At 45.8% G+C, this 16,730-nt stretch overlaps 2 protein-coding genes and 1 pseudogene across 3 annotated transcripts; 2 read left to right on the forward strand and 1 right to left on the reverse strand.

Moving 5' to 3' along the window:
* The first annotated feature begins 1,364 nt into the window (after window positions 1-1,364).
* On the forward strand, window positions 1,365-3,232 carry F5J12DRAFT_54789 (uncharacterized protein). The gene is made up of 9 exons (XM_051740007.1): window positions 1,365-1,801; window positions 1,856-1,981; window positions 2,034-2,215; window positions 2,272-2,304; window positions 2,361-2,533; window positions 2,593-2,675; window positions 2,734-2,937; window positions 2,994-3,132; window positions 3,188-3,232. Coding segments are annotated over exons 1-9 (1,224 nt in total). The 5' UTR covers window positions 1,365-1,518; the 3' UTR covers window positions 3,189-3,232.
* An 8,488-nt stretch (window positions 3,233-11,720) lies between these two features.
* On the reverse strand, window positions 11,721-12,556 carry F5J12DRAFT_782249 (uncharacterized protein; the record flags this gene model as incomplete). Its single annotated transcript, XM_051742695.1, has 4 exons — window positions 11,721-12,284; window positions 12,325-12,393; window positions 12,439-12,486; window positions 12,545-12,556. The coding sequence occupies 4 exons, from the start codon at window positions 12,554-12,556 to the stop codon at window positions 11,721-11,723; spliced, it is 693 nt and encodes a 230-aa protein (XP_051600853.1).
* Window positions 12,557-14,668: 2,112 nt separating this feature from the next.
* Window positions 14,669-14,741, forward strand: F5J12DRAFT_t103 (annotated as a pseudogene). Its single transcript has one exon. The product of its transcript is annotated as a tRNA-OTHER (tRNA).
* Window positions 14,742-16,730: the final 1,989 nt, after the last annotated feature.

A 16,730-nucleotide genomic window follows, 5' to 3' on the forward strand; every position in this document is an offset into this window, starting at 1 on the left:
TATGCCACGAAATGTCTGGCAGAAGATCCATGGACGGAACCCACAAAAGTTCGTTGTTGACTCGATGCGGGAGATGTTTTGAATTTCGACCGAAAATGTTCCGTAATTTGGTCCAAAGAATGCCAGATTGAAATATGCTCCAGTATATGGAGTTACCTTTGTACAAAAGTTATTTGATGTTGAGAATAATCTGTTAGTGCTGGGCATTCACTTAGTTCTGACTTTACTACTCAACGCACCTGCCTTCTCCTTCGTCGAGTCCTTTTTTCCCTTGCCGATGCAGAAGGGAATGAGGACAGCACCTCCGGGCCCATCACACCCTGGACTGGTGCAACCATTGCGTCCGCATCTTTCGCTTGCACCCTCTACACATCTTCGTATAGGTCATCTCTGAACGTACTCATCTCAACAGGCCGTTGGCGTGGAGATGGACGCAGAAAGAGTAACCTCGACAGTGGGGACGAAGAGCGTGACGGTGAGAGCAACCAGCAGGATATAATTGTTACTCGCCCTAGAGTTGAAGAGATGTAGCTTGCGCCGACCATTTGTATTGAGGACGAGGGCTCGATGGGAGATACCAAGGACGAGGGAACTGAGGAAGGGCAGGGCGATCCCAATTCTTCGTATCTCTTCGTGAGCGACAAAGTACGGCCTGGACCAAACGATTATCAGCGCACCCGGGAACAACTCTCGCTCTCACCTGCACGATTCGCGCCGTCATTTTTACCCGGGACGACGCTCGCTGTTGAGCCTTCTGCGTCGGCGAACAATTTGTTACTTCCCGCAATTTCGAAGGCAGTGTTGTTGGAGCTTCACCAGTCACCTGCCTCCACACCCATGACCTACGGACGCGAACGACGGGGTACACTTGAATTATGGTTCCCTCTGCGCAGATTCATGGATCTAAGGGCTGATTCGGACGAGCGCGCGTCCTCGTGGAAGTGGAGAAGTTTTATCGAGATTGGTGTTGCCTGATTGTAAATGCCCCTTGCGACGTGGCATGATCTTCCCAAAAATGTTTCTTACTGTCTGTATTCTCTCCAGTTATCTTATTCACTCTGCTTAGACCGGATCCACAGGACGCATCCAAATTCCTTCGATTAGTTCGGTTGACTTTTGATCTCTTTAGGCGCTTCTAATTGCGGTTTCTTTAAGTTAGTTTCTCTTTCTTTTTCCTGTGCCGTTCGCAGCTCTTACATGTGATCTCTTAGAGTCTCTAATATGTCCAGTTATATTTTTCCTCGCGATACACTCAATCATGACACCTGAGTGGTACTGATAGGAAAATGTAATAATAATGGCAGGCTGACTCAAAGTTTTCTGAATCAAAACGTGCACACCTTGTGTCGGAAAAAGCCACCACCACCAGTACACATTTGTACATGATCATCGATAGGCGCCGTCATATCGGTCAGCAGCAGTCCGCACTCCACGCACTTTCCACTCGTCCATCTTCATTGTGAACTATACACTTCCTACTCCTGCGACATACCAAAGAACTTCGACTTCTCATTATTCATGGCGTGTTTCAAGGCATTGTGTTGTTTTTGGCGGCCGCCTTCTCCGAACGACGACGCAGTTGTTCTGCAAGTTCCCGCTCCCGTTGGAGCTGCACAGCCCCCAGCCAGTACAGACATCCGCGTCCCCGCAATGACTGAAGTTCCAATCGAAGCCTCCGACTCCTCCTCAGTCAATACTGGGGGTGTGCGTGCTGCCACGGCGGTCGAAAATACCCGCCCACATTCTCCTGCAGGCCCTAGCCCAAGCAACGTGGGCATTCCCGCTCCCGCCCCTGCTCAAGGTGGTCGCTCGCATTCTTTATGGTGTCCTTTAGTTTACTTAGTTGCTTGACCAGGTTCTCTGCCAAGCGTTCCGGGTGCCCTTGCTCCTGTACTGACCGAGGCGCAACCCACGGGTCCACGTTCTCCGGAAGAAAGTGTGGACACTCCCGTTCCTGTACACACTGAAGAAGTACCCACCGGTAAGTGTTGTACTTGCGACGAGGGGGACAAGTCTAAGACAGTAATGATCAGTGTCAGCCTCCGCACGCTCTGGGTTGCGCTTAGATCCTGCGAAAGCTAGAAAGTACATCAATCGCATCGATCGCTTTCGCATTCTCGTCATGGGCAGAGCCAATGCAGGTAAAACAACAATTCTGCAGAGGGTTTGTAATACTACGGATAAACCAGAAATTTTTAATGGAAAAGGAGAGAAGGTGTGAATGTTTCATGGTATTTGTTTGAGATTAACAACGTGTCGGGTTGTCTTTAGGTGGATGCTACTGTGGTGCAGGGTTTAACAACGGTGAGGTGACTTCATGAATATTCTGCAGCTTTTGTTGAATGGTTGAATGTGTCCAGCGTGGCTACCACAACATCGAGGATGAGCTAGTCTTTAAGAGTAATCCGCGCTTTGTATTCCATGACTCGTGTGGATTTGAGGCTGGAAGAAGAGAGCAGTTTGACGTGATCAAGAAATTTGTGATGGATCGTGCCAAGACTACCAAACTTGACAAGAGAATCCATGCCATATGGTAGGAGCACCGTGTCTGACACCGTAATCAAAGTGACATGGTTTCTGTGATTGTTTTAGGTATTGTATTCCTTTGAGTGACAGGCACAGGATGGTCATGGCTGCAGAAGAGAAGTTTTTTGGAGAGTGTGATACAGGGCATGGTGTGTATATTGACCATACTCTCTTTGATGATTTTAAATATCAGCATTTTTGTCCCAGTTCCTGTAATTGTATTGTTAACAAAAACAGATACCTTGGCCTTGCATGCTTTTTTGGAGCTCAGTGAAAAGGGTATGAGTGACGATGATGCAATGAAAGGGGTTGCAGAGGTGGAAAGCAGGAATCTGAATGAGTATCTTGTAATGGTCAGGGGTTGGTTGGATAAGTTACAGTTTCCACCCCATGACTATCTGTCACTCACTGGTGAGTATTCTAACCATCATCCCAGAATGGCACAGTTTGATAGAAAGTGACTGCAGGGATGAACAAAGAGGATGCTGAGTGTACACCCCTACTAACATGCACAGCAAATGCTTTAAGTGAGGAAGGACTGCAGCAGCTCCTCATATCATCACAGCAGTCAAACCTGGAACTGTGTATGGAGTTTGCAATAACATGGTAAGTGAGAAAGCAGAAGGATAAAAATGTACTGATATGTGCAAGGTCATTGAAGAAGTACATGACTGGTGCTATTGACAAGATTATACCAGCAGTCCTTTCATATAAGCTTTCATTGTGGTTTCCTTATGTAAGAAAATAGTGAGTGGTATGGATGAGATGCTGATTTGATAACAGTGTGTGTGTGAAATTATAAAAAATCTGACTTAGTGGTTACTAATATGGCTGTGGCTTGGGGTTCATAGGATGTGAGTGGAGTGATGGCAGGTGGTGGAAGCATTCTGACCATGTTTACACCCACCCTTTTGGACTTGCATTCATAGAGTGTGAGTGGAGTGATGGCAGGTGGTGGAAGCATTCTGACCATGTTTACACCCGCCCTTTTGGACTTGCATTCATAGGGAGTGAGTGGAGTGATGGCAGGAGGTGGAAGCATTCTGACCATGTGCACACCCACCCTTTTGGACTTGCATTCATAGCATGTGAGTGGAGTGATGGCAGGTGGTGGAAGCATTCTGACCATGTTTACACCCACCCTTTTGGACTTGCATTCATAGGGAGTGAGTGGAGTGATGGCAGGAGGTGGAAGCATTCTGACCATGTTCACTCCCACCCTTTTGGACTTGCATTCATAGTATGTGAGTGGAGTGATGGCAGGTGGTGGAAGCATTCTGACCATGTTTACACCCACCCTTTTGGACTTGCATTCATAGTTTGTGAGTGGAGTGATGGCAGGTGGTGGAAGCATTCTGACCATGTTTACACCCACCCTTTTGGACTTGCATTCATAGTTTGTGAGTGGAGTGATGGCAGGTGGTAGAAGCATTCTGACCATGATCACTCCCACCCTTTTGGACTTGCATTCATAGAGTGTGAGTGGAGTGATGGCAGCTGGTGGAAGCATTCTGACCATGATTACTGCCACTATGATGTTGGGTCTTTAGGATGTGAGCACAGTTGTAGCAGGTTTTCCTAGATGTCTGCTCACCATTTTTCTCTCTAAACTGATGTGTTTTTGGTCATAGGATGTGAGTTTCACTCAAGGTCATTGAACAGGCTGCCGATATTATATAGATAGTGAGTTCCATTGATGTGTCTACACCACATTCATATTTTACAATCTTTCAGGATGTAGGTGCACATTTTCATGGAGGTTCAATTTGACCATTATCTCTATTTGCATTTATCAGCATGTTAGTCATCATCATTCAGAATTATTTCCCATACTAACATACCTTGTGTAGAAGGTGTGCATTTTTTTGAATTCATATGATAATTGCTGATTGTGGTTGTAGTTGGTTTGTGGCCCTGTTCCTCATTGACATTACCTGATATAGTCCTATGACACATTGTTCAGATGGTCAGTTTTGTCTCCCTTATTCTGCTGTGGAAGGATCACTTCATTTGACAATATCATAGCCTATCATTTCCACTTCTTTCTTATTGTATGAACAAATACCTATCTTGGCCAAGTCACCACAGCATTCAATACTATTTGTTGCAGAACATGGCATTGGTAATTGATATCCTATCATGATTTCACACCTATAACCAACAATTGCAGGTGTCATTCTTGTGTTGGAATATTTATACTTCTTGTTGCAAGCCAAAAAACTGAATAGTGATTTGGAGACAGACTTTCAGTTGGCTGTCACAACATATCAGACATCCAGTGTCCAAGCTACTGTTTCCAAACTCATCAGAGCAGCATTTGAGCAACATGGTGCTGATGTGGAGGCTTTATCTCCCATCTTTCTGGGTATTGCAAAGGAGCATAAGATGTGTATGGTACTATTTCTTCAACACCAATCAACCTCTTTCTTACCTGTACTTGGACCAGCAAAGATGCAGTAGGAGTGGTTATATTTCAAGTGGTTACTGAGCCTACTGTGAGTCCCTCCACTTCCCATTAGTGTGGCATACTGTATGAAGAATGAAGATATTATTTTCAGCCCACCAATGCTTGTGTCATTGTATATGCTTCAATGTGCAGGGAACCTCCAAAACTTGTAGTTGGCTGTCCCCTTGTACCATATGCCATTGACTTTGGTTCTGTATAAATTGAATCAAACATATATCCTATGCCTTGTCACTCAGCTACCCAGAGTTTGACCTTACTTATGTTCCATGCCATTCTGTTTTGTGTTTATGACCCATGTCCCAGTGCAATCCATCCCCTACACGAGTGACCCAGTTGATAAAAAATTTCCCACTTAACCAGCCCTTTGCTGAGCCTACCATTTGCTTTGCATTATGACAACTGCTGTATCACTTAAAGGCCCTACCTCCTAGTACATTAGCAAACCACACAGCATACACAAGGCATGTCAGCTAATAGGTCTTTAGTGGGGATTTCCATCTTTGTGTCTAAGACTTGGTTCACAATCCACTTGGTCACTGCAGCTTCATCAAAGCTGCTTTGGTAATGGAATTAAGGTGCAGAATTTGTAGAGGGCTTAAGTTTCCAGAGATCTGGAAGGTTAGGAGTGACTGGAGTTTTTCCAGCTGCTGGGGGTTCCAAAGAAGAGGCAGGGTTAGCTGGAGCAGAATTACTGACTGGGATAGAGGGAGCTGGATGATGCAGGGACTGCTACTGTAGGTCTTTGATGATGAGCTGGGATTTCTATGCTGGTGAAATGAGCCATCTTCTTTTTTTTGATAGCACTCTCCAACTCTTCTACCTGCACATAAGCTCTTGCTAAGGTACATTGATCCTCTTTGTTGGCACTCATCTCTAGATCTTTGTCAGCTAGATAGGAGGAAGGGTGTAAGTCAACTTGGTATTCTGAGGCTTCCTCATTGCTGAAGAACATTGTGCTGATGAGATGGGGAGGAGTATTGTGCCTGCAGGATGAGGTTGACTGCTGGCTGGGCTGCTGAACTGAGATGGGGTTTGCTGAGGCAATGATCAAGTTGTGCATGGTGAGGAAGTTGTTGATCTTTTCTTTAAAATTCTGACCCACAGCTGTCCTAGGAATGTCAGAGCTGTCTGGCATGAAAAATCTTCCCCCAATCAGGGAGCATTTCCCAGCTTGTACATATTTGTGACACAGCATGCACTCTGCAGTCTTGTGGCCATTTGTTCCCCACAGAAGAAACACTGGATTGAAAGAATGGTGGAATTGGTCTTCTTGTCCTTGCTGAGGAAGCAGGGCAGAGACTGGTTGTTGAGCAACATGAACATACTCTCATTTCAAGATAGTGGGAACAGTCAGTGAGGAAGTTGGAGTGGAATTCTGGGGAAACAGTGCCAATGAGTCTGGCTGAGGGAGGTTTCATTTGGCTCCACTGAGGAGGTAGTTGGCATGTTTGTAGACTGTATCGAATTCCCATGGTTTGTCAATGTCATGATCTAGGTCAGAGAGTTGCAATCACATGAGCAAGGAATTCCAGAACCTTGGGGGAAACCCCTCAAGGAATTTCTTGTTAATGCAGTCCTCAGGGAGTTTCTTCTTCTTCTGGATGAGGCTGAGGATGTGTTGGAATTCTCAGATGTATTTCCCAAGATCTTCCAGTGACTCCATAGGCTTCTGAACCTGATGGTAGAGTAGAGTTTTGAGGTTGCCTTTGGTATAGTGACAATCTTTCACTGAGGCACCTGGATAGTAGTTCAGGAGTTCTTTGGAGAATGCATCCCAGTCATTGAAGCCATTGGTTTCAGCATCTAAGGTGGACCAAAATTCTGCCTCATTGTGGTCAGTGTAACAAATGACCCAGTGGATCTTATCTTTTCCAGAAATGAGACCAGCATCAAGACAGAGTTGTTCAACATCTTCAAGGTAATGGGTGATATCTTCAGTATGCCTGGAAAAATTTGGGGCTTTGTTGGAACTGCTGAGTGGCATATCTTTTGCTCCAGACATTATGCAAAGTGGTACAGGGATCTGGATTGGAATTTGGGGAATGGGAGGTGCAAAATTTGAGAGAGATGAGGCAGGGGTATTCTGTATGGGTATTTGCATGGAAAGGGTGATAGCAGGGTTTACAATTAAGGAGTAGAAAGGAAGGAGTAGCTGTTCAGCAGCTAGTTCTGAATCACTGGATGGCAAGGATGAAGAACAAGTTAGTTCTGATAGAGGCAAAAGTTCTTGATGCTTGGCAGGGGGAGCAAAGGGTTCATCAAAGTCAAAGCCTCCAGGAAATGCTGGGAAAAATGCTGGGACTCTGGACTCTGAAAGATCTCATCTAAACCAAGATCTGAGTCTGATGAGTGTGGCTCTGAAATATCTCTGGGATCTGCTACTGGGATTAAGATTTCTGATGAAGAAATAGATAGTCTGCAGAAGGGCTCTAGGAGCTCTTCAAGTTCAGTTCTTTGATGAGTGGGTCATAAGGATCTCCTTTCCAGATCTACAGACCCCTCACAGTGGGCTCCAAACCATTGTGAGACATGACTTCTGGGAATCATGTGATTAGAGGTAGGCTGTAGGCAAAACTCCCTAGGGTTGTCCCAAGGGGTGCTGAGTGGAAGGAGAGGTCAAGGGACACACTGGTAGGGATAGGTATATGAGAAAGGAATGCAGAATTTAATTCTGAGGGCTTGTTGACATGCAAGTGATGGCAAGTTGGGTATGAGGGATTTCCAAGGGATGGTTATGGGACAAGAAGAGTATATCTGAGACAAAGGAGGCATGGAGAACACTGGAGACACTGTAGATGCTGTAGACTCGATAGACATTTTTAGACTCTGGGGACTCTTGAACTTGCAACACACACACAAATAGTGATTTCAAAAGTGGGTGGTATTTTTCTGATACTATGGTGGAATTTTATAGTACATGGGACATAGGTATGAGTCAGAGTAAAGTGGAGTGGAAAAACTAAAAGACTGGAAAATAAAGGAAAGGATGACAGCCATCAGTGAAGTACAGATGCATGTGAAATAGTCTAGAACATGGTAAATGAGAGTAACAGGAACAAGGGCAAGGGGGGTATCTTCCAACAGAATGAGGCTATGTGTACAGGCAGAGAGTGGGGGGTGGCAGGACAGCAGCAGTGCAGAAGGTAAAAGCATGCAGGTTTGAGGAGTTGGATTGTGGAATTTGGGGCAACAGGGGAAACCAGAGTTTTTTAGCAATGAACTGGCATGGATGACCAGCAATGTGGCTGGGTGGAGCCTATTGATGACTCTGGGTGAATGCAGACTTCTTCAGATCAGCTTATTGATGACTAAAGAAACTCTGAAGCTGAAAGGGGGTAGGATGCAACACATGGCAGCAAGTGGAAAGAATTCCAAAGGCACAGAGAGATAGGGGCTTTTCATAGAGGCAGCAGAATTTACTGACAGTATCCTGTTTCAGCCTCAGGGAGTATACAGCTCCCTACACTGGTATAGTAGAATTGTATGACAGCTTCCTTGAGGGCAAGGTGAGTGAAATTCCTGGTTTTTCCCTGATAAACCAATCCATTAGTAGTGCAGATAATGAACTGCACAAATGTACATTCTCATCAAAACTGTCTCACAAGAAAAGTGAGTTGTCAAGGAGCTTTGTAGAAGTGGTCTCTATCCATTGTACATGAACCTGTGGTGCAACATCAGAAGGAGGGATAAGGTTGAACACAGATGGTGTGGTTGCCAGCATAACTAACTTCAATTCCAAACACCAGGTAGATATACAGTGGCTCAAAAAAGTGTCCCAATGTTGGGTGATTTTGGAAGAATTTAAGATATATGAGAGAATCAGTAGGAATCAGTTCAAACTCATGCAAGACCAAAAGTAGCACTAACTACTGCCTTGGCCACAAGGGCTTGTTCATGTAATTTGGTTGCATGGCACTGAGATATAACCATTTTAAAATGACATGTCATTGGGACACTTTTTTGAGCATGATGTTGTCAGTCATTATTTTAGTAAATAACATAAGGATTTGACAGCTTCTGAAGGATCTTTTGCTTCAATCTTGCCTGATTACATAATGTACATAATCCTGAGCCATAAAAATGGCTTAGTGACCACTCAGCTAACCCTACTCCACTGTGAAATGCATTTTTGTCTCTGCTTGAGCAAATATCCATCTTCTTTCTGAATTGGGCTTTTTGGCTCATCAAATATCCTCTAAAATTGGTCTGGGAAGCTCTACTGTGGCAAGAGTCATCAAAGAGTTCCAGCTAGATAAGGAAAATCTCAAAATGGGACATCCTTACCAGCCTTCTTCTACTAGCAGAAGGAGAATAGTCTCTAGTGTGACCTCCAGGAGAATTGAAAATGCCATCCAGGCCACCCATATAATAAGAGTGGCCCTCTCCTCTCCTGTCTCTGCCCAATGTCATGACCATGCATTTATCCTAAGTCCTCACTCACTCTGCATCCTTCTCTGCCAGTCATTCACTCATTCTGCACCAACTCCACCCATCCTCTGGTAGTTATGAACCTTCTCCACTCTGACTGCTGTCAGACTTGTACTGGTTTACTGTTGGACCATGCAGACCATTCTCTGAGCAGTCATGTGACCTCCCTTTGGACTTCTCCTTGACAGCATGGTCCAGCACTTGGACTGTTTCCTTTTTGGGTTGTTCTATGTTACCCATTGTATGTCCTCTGTCTTCCCTTCATTCATCATCTAGGAAGTTTTTACTTGAAAATTTATGAGTCTCTGTATGTCAGTTCTGGTTCCAGTTACTGTACCTCTGTAGCAGTATAAAAGCATGTACCATACTCTGTTGTTCCTCAGTATGAATATTGACTTAGTTCCTACCCCCTCTCTCTCCATCTTCTGTCTGTCAGAGTTACCTCTGAAATACAAGGGCTGAGATTGTGCAAGGGGATAGCACATGAGCTAAACCCAACACCCTCACTCCACTCCACCTCTGTCTTGACAGACTTCATCCCTGCTGACACTCCACCAGTCAGAGTTCCAATCTTCTGTGCCAGACTTGCTTTCAAACATCTTCCCAGACTTTGTCTAGTGTCAGAATTGGTGAGAGTAGGCCCAAACTTGACACCCAAACTGTTTGCAGTGTGCTCAATTCTACATCCCTGAAGGCTGTAGTCAAGCAGGAAAAGCCACTCCTGTCTGGCAAGCACAAGCAACAGGGACTTTCCTTTGCTCTTAAGCACCAAACCTGGACTGGGGACTGGACTAGGGTCATCTAGTCAGTTCAACCCAAGATCAATAGTATTGGGTCAGAAGGAAGGAAATATGTGTGGAAAATGGTAGCACAGCCTTTGCAGGATAATTCTCCTGCTTGACTACAGCTGTCAGGGATGCAGAATTGAGCACACTGAAAACTGTTTGGGCAGAGACAGGAGAGGAAAGGGCCACTCTTATTATATGGGTGGCCTGGATGGCATTTTCAATTCTCCTGGAGGTCACACTAGAGACTATTCTCCTTCTGCTAGTAGAAGAAGGCTGGTAAGGATGTCCCATTTTGAGATTTTCCTTATCTAGCTGGAACTCTTTGATGACTCTTGCCACAGTAGAGCTTCCCAGACCAATTTTAGAGGATATTTGATGAGCCAAAAAGCCCAATTCAGAAAGAAGATGGATATTTGCTCAAGCAGAGACAAAAATGCATTTCACAGTGGAGTAGGGTTAGCTGAGTGGTCACTAAGCCATTTTTATGGCTCAGGATTATGTACATTATGTAATCAGGCAAGATTGAAGCAAAAGATCCTTCAGAAGCTGTCAAATCCTTATGTTATTTACTAAAATAATGACTGACAACATCATGCTCAAAAAAGTGTCCCAATGACATGTCATTTTAAAATGGTTATATCTCAGTGCCATGCAACCAAATTACATGAACAAGCCCTTGTGGCCAAGGCAACAGTTAGTGCTACTTTTGGTCCTGTAGGAGTTTGAACTGATTCCTACTGATTCTCTCATATATCTTAAATTCTTCCAAAATCACCCAACATTGGGACACTTTTTTGAGCCACTGTATTACCAAAGAGCTACCAGCAGTATGTCAGTAGCTGTAACTGAAAGATGGGACTACTTATGAGGGATGCCATATCTTGCTTGTGGTCAGGCCAGTAACCTATAAAGTTAGGATAATGAGACATGTATCAAGTGAAAATATTGTTACTCACCATCTTCAAAGTGCACACCATGTTGATTCCACTCAATGACAACAATGATGAGCACCTCTGTTATGGAGAGGTTCAGGTCATGAGATTTTGATGGGAATGGGTTAGAAAGTGCATGTGCAGCCCTGCATTCTTGCTTAGCATCTTCAAGACAGCCCTTCCATACTGCCTTGTAAAATCTCAGTTGTGGGGGCAATGGGCCCTCATCCTTAGCATTCTTGGAGTTACAAGGGGCTCTGGTATGCTGAGATACTTTGTTGACCAAGTCATGCACAAGGGTCAGAAGCTCACAATCAGGAAAAGAAGGGTAGCCATTAGTGCAATGGTGGCATTCAAGAACATTGATGACAGTGCCATGTTGGGAACCCTAAAATAACAATCTGAATAAGTAAAGCTAGCAGGAATGGCCTTTTTGTACCTCTGGCTGAGCCTTGTCCTTGGATTGTAAGCTTTGCAGAGCCAAATAATCATCCTTGTTGTGTGAGTACTGAAACTCATGGTCAGGGGGTAAGGAATTGTGGCGAATAGGATTGTTTGTTGTCATTTCTTGGGAGAGGCCTAACAAAGAACATTGAGCCAATACCATAATAACCTCTGATGCATGCCAGGATGAGTTGATTGCCTAAGATTCATTGCACCCCATCCAAATGCATTGTCTTCATCTTTGTCAGACTCATTGCCAGAGACCTCACTAGCCTCTGCATCTGATGGGTTATTACTCAAGGACTCCAACTCCTCTTTTGAGGAACCCTCTGATGACAGCTTCTCTGAACTCTTGTGGCAAATATCAGCAGTTGCCAAAGTTTGTCTCAATGAGAGTGAGCTATCAAGGGAGGGATTGATACAAGAGTCAGGGATGGTAGCAGGTGGCTGGTGGGGAATAAACTGAGACTGGTAGTTGGGATGGGGTGTTGGCAGGCAAGATGTATTACTGGGAACTTGGTCTCCCTGAATTGCAGTGATATAAGGATTATTGAGCACTTGAAGGTCAGGTTCCATCCCAGGAGGCATGATGTGACCTGACTGTTGAGCTGGCCCACTGAAACCAAAGCAATGGGAGTCTGTGAGGTGCTGATGGAAGACAGGAGTTGCTACTGCTGTTGAAGACTGAGGGACAGGATTCTGAAACAAACATTGTATATCAGTATGAAAAGGCACTGACCAGAGGCATATAAGCTGGGCTAGGACCATTCACAATGTGAGGTGCATAGGGTGGTGGGGTGACATTGGGCTTTGCAAGTGGTTAGCTTGATATTAGCAAATAACTAGAACTGACCTTTGGTTTTGCATTCTGGCCAGCACTGTGGCCCCCACCATTTCCCCACTGAGTGGGCAGAGATGCAAGAGGATTTACAATGGAATTATTGGGGAGATCTGTTGACTTTCACAGCCATGTAGCTTGGCCTTTGAGGGCAGTACCAATCCACTCCAATTGCTTGGCCCTTCCACCTGAACCCACCCCTGCCCTTCCACTACAACAGAGTCCTGCTGTGGCAAACAGACTGAGACTCTTTGAGATCAACAGGTGGGCTTCCTAGACACTTGTTTTTTGCAGGTCAAGTGCTTCCATTGGCCTCTGATTGTCACTGGACTTTTTTGCTATCCTTTTTTTTCCAGCAGGATTGTTCCAGATTGGGTGGACATCTGAAGGTACAAGGAGTTAAGCAGAGAACAGTAAAAGACAGAAGCCTGGGGACCATGACAAAATGACATCTTGTGAATCCATATAAATGTTGACAGGTTCATTGTGAGATGTAAAAGGAAACAACATGCAGAGACAGTTACCTGCAGCAAATGAATTAAAACTTTGTATGCAACATACAGAACATGAACTAGACATAAAATTCATGCTAAGACTACATGCCTTTGAAGTGTTTATTGGGTATAGGCACTTCAGGTAACCATTTTTTGTAAGCATTTAGACTGAATAGTTTCTCCAAACCATCCAGCCTAATAACCTCCCAGACCAAGGTCTGCCCAGGGACATCTGGTCATGTCCCAGGGCTATGCAGATTTTTAGGCCCTGGGACAGATGGGATTTCCCACATAGCCATCCATTCAAATGCAATTATTTGGGATGTCCCAAGACTGCCTTGGGTTACTGGGGTCCCTACTCCTGAAAGTGCAGCTTATATTAGCATTGAAATAGCTGCAGAAATCATAGCCCCCTTGCTCCTCTGACAGATTTAATCCACAAAGTATCCTTTGACCCATACATCCCCTCCCATCCCACCATGCATAGTAGCATACAATAGTACTTTTCATGTACATCTTTGCAATGTGATTCTGCTGTATTGGGACATCTCACTAGTTGCCAGGGAGATGACCCACCTGGGCCTCCACATTTGCCTTAAAAATTGCAATAATAAATTCAATCAATTTGTGTCTATACCTCATGCAATTTGTACTGTATGAAGGAAGAAGTGAATGGTTTTTGAACACTTGTGTGACAAGCCAATATCTCAAAGTCCCCCACATAGAACATGGGGTTGGCCACCTTTGCAACACCATCTGCAGAGGGCAGAATGTCCCAGATGAGCCTCTGAGGTTGTCATGGGGCATTGTGCTGGTCTGCAAAGGTAACTTGGGAGGATGTGCCATCATAGCCCTCTGAGGCTGGGATGGGACATCCCACTGACTTTCATAAGGGGACTTGGGATGTCCCACCCTCCCCTTTGCCAAGCAGTGGGATGTCCCACAACAGCCTCTAAGGCTACATTGGGACATCCCACTGTTCCCTCTGCCAAGCAGTGGGATGCCCCACAACAGCCTCTAAGGCTATGTTGGGATGTCCCACCCTCCCCTTTACCAAGCAGTGGGATGTCCCACAACAGCCTCCAAGCCTACATTGGGACATCCCACCCTCCCCACTGCCAACCAGTGGGATGTCCCCCAACAGCCTCTAAGCCTACATTGGGACATCCCACCCTCCCCTTTGCCAACCAGTGGGATTTCCCACAACAGCCTCTAAGGCTATATTGGGACATCCAACCCTCCCCTCTGGCAACCAGAGGGATGTCCCAACACAGCCTCTAAGGTGTTGAAGTAGTAATCTGCACTAATCCTACAAGCACCATAGAGAATCCAATGCAAGGTAACTCCATGGTCAGAGCAGCTGCTTGACACTGAGAGGGTCCTGGCTCAATGCCAGCTCTGGTCACATTTTCATCAGGTTATGAGCTGCAGCTGGAACCCATGCATGCTCAGTACAATGGGTCATGCAGCATCCTTAGTAAGTCCAGATCATGTGAGTTACATGGACACAAGGTGGCTGATAGTAAGGCCTCCTGGAAACACAGCAGTAAATCCTGATCCATTACATGACACAAGGTCAAAAGGCAATCAGACCATTTGCATGACCCTAGGGGGTGTGCACTGTTTTTACACTCCAAAAGTGGCCAGATGAAGGGACCACATTGGAGATGGTGCATTCTGTGCATTAACTTCATGGAGATATGTTCCCACAGTGCTAGTCTAAGCCCCCAAGCTACTGACACTAGTACCCAGACCATATGGCTCAGTGGTTGCAGCACCTGGTAAACACCTAGGAGGTCACTGGTTCAATCTTAGGACTGGTCACATTTTCCTCATAAGGCTACTTTGGGACATCCCTCCCCCCCTCTGGCAAGCAGTGGGATGTCCCACAATTGCCTCTAAGGCTACATTGGGACATCCCTCCCCCCCTCTGGCAAGCAGTGGGATGTCCCATGACAGCCTCTAAGGCTACATTGGGACATCCCTGCCCCCCCTCTGGCAAGCAGTGGGATGTCCCACAACAGCCTCTATGGCTACATTGGGACATTCCTTCCCCCCCTCTGGCAACCAGGGGGATGTCCCAAAATAGCCTCTAAGGCTACATTGGGATATCCCTCTCCCCCTCTGGCAACCAGTGGGATGTCCCACAACAGCCTCTGAGGCTACATTGGGGCATCCCACCCTCCCCTTTGCCAATCAGTGGGATGTCCCACAACAGCTGATACACCTACATTGGGACATCCCTCCCCACCATCTGGCCAGCAGTGGGATGTCCCACCCCCCTGTCTGGCCAGATGTCCCACACCACTCTCCACATAACACAAGGCCAAAATGCTATCAGACCATTTGCATGATCATAGGAGGCATGCACCCTTGTTGCACTCCAAAAATTTCCAGATTGAAGGACCATGTTGGAAATGGTGTATTCTGTGCATTGCATGCCACATAGTTTTGTTCCCACATCACTGGTCCATGCCCCATGCTACTGATGCTATCACCTAGACAATATACACAGCTGAGCAGTCAGAGCACCTTGTTAACACCTAAGAGGTTGCTTCAATCCCAGCTCTGGTCACATTTCCATCATAAGGCTACATTGGGACATCCCACCCCCCCCCCCCTCCAGCAGCCAGTGGGATGTCCCACAACAGCCTCTCAGGCTATGTTGGGACATCCCATCCCCCTTCCATAAACCAGTGGGATGTCCCACAACAGCCTTTCAGGTTATGTTGGGACATCCCATCCCCCTTCCATAAACCAGTGGGATGTCCCACAACAGCCTTTCAGGTTATGTTGGGACATCCCAACCCCCTTTCCTGAAACCAGTGGGATGTCCCACAACAACCTTTCAGGCTATGTTGGAACATTCCATCCCCCCTTCCAGAAACCAGTGGGATGTCCCACAGCAGCCTCTCAGGCTATGTTGGGACATCCCATCTCCCCCTCTGGACACCAGTGAGATGTTATACAAATGCCACAGAGGCAAATGTTGGACATCCTACCCTGTATTTCTGACATCCACATTGTCCTCTGCCCACAATTGGGATATATATTGTCACATTGTAACAGGCTCAATCAATGGCACCAATCAGTTCAAGTCAGATCACCATGATTCTTGGAGATTCAGAATCAGGGCAATGAGACACAGGTCTGCCTTGCAGGTGTCCATTTCACATATAAGCAAGATTGTGACCCCATTATTGCATAATTCTTCACACAAGATTCATATCCTTTGAGCCCTGTGTAGGGTGTGAGGATCCTCTCCAAATTTGGAAGGCAGGATCACATGGCCAAGAACTTTAAGTGAGTGTGAGAATGGAGTTGATATCTTTGGAAATGGTGGAGATACCACAAAAACCAGAATGCCATACATGGGCACTAAAAACTCTTACTGCATGCTTAACTCACTTCCTCTTTTCTCTTTAGCACTGATGACTCATTCTTGTGTGAAGGATGACTGCTAACATCCAGCAGTCTTTCTACACATGAGGGCTCTACTCTTCATATGCATTCATGGCATGGCACACAACTTGTCAATGAGTTATGCAGTCAGCTGTAACCATGGGTACAACACCTTTGGTGTGTAACACACACACATGCTGACTTCAATGAAAATTCCACAGGCCACCAGCAAGGAGGATGAGCTGGCTGATGACATTGACAATGATGAGGGCGATGGTGAACCAGGTCCATCTGTGAAGGGACCTCATGCAGCTGGGGACAACAAGTCCTGCAAGACATGTGCCCAGGCAAACCTCACATGCATTTGGGAGCCAGAGGCATCCTGCAAATGGTGCAGGAAGGTGAAATGAA

Source organism: Pisolithus orientalis (assembly GCF_024613125.1).
Source record: "Pisolithus orientalis strain OTSU chromosome Unknown F5J12scaffold_11, whole genome shotgun sequence".
NCBI classification, from domain to species: domain Eukaryota; kingdom Fungi; phylum Basidiomycota; class Agaricomycetes; order Boletales; family Pisolithaceae; genus Pisolithus; species Pisolithus orientalis.

Excerpts from the sequence above, each read along its gene's own strand:
- F5J12DRAFT_54789 (XM_051740007.1), top strand. The coding sequence starts at position 1,519 with ATGGCGTGTTTCAAGGCATTGTGTTGTTTTTGGCGGCCGCCTTCTCCG. Across the intron at positions 2,216-2,271 it reads TTAATGGAAAAGGAGAGAAG|GTGGATGCTACTGTGGTGCA; the intron begins GTGTGAATGTTT and ends GGTTGTCTTTAG. Across the intron at positions 2,938-2,993 it reads TGACTATCTGTCACTCACTG|GGATGAACAAAGAGGATGCT; the intron begins GTGAGTATTCTA and ends AAGTGACTGCAG.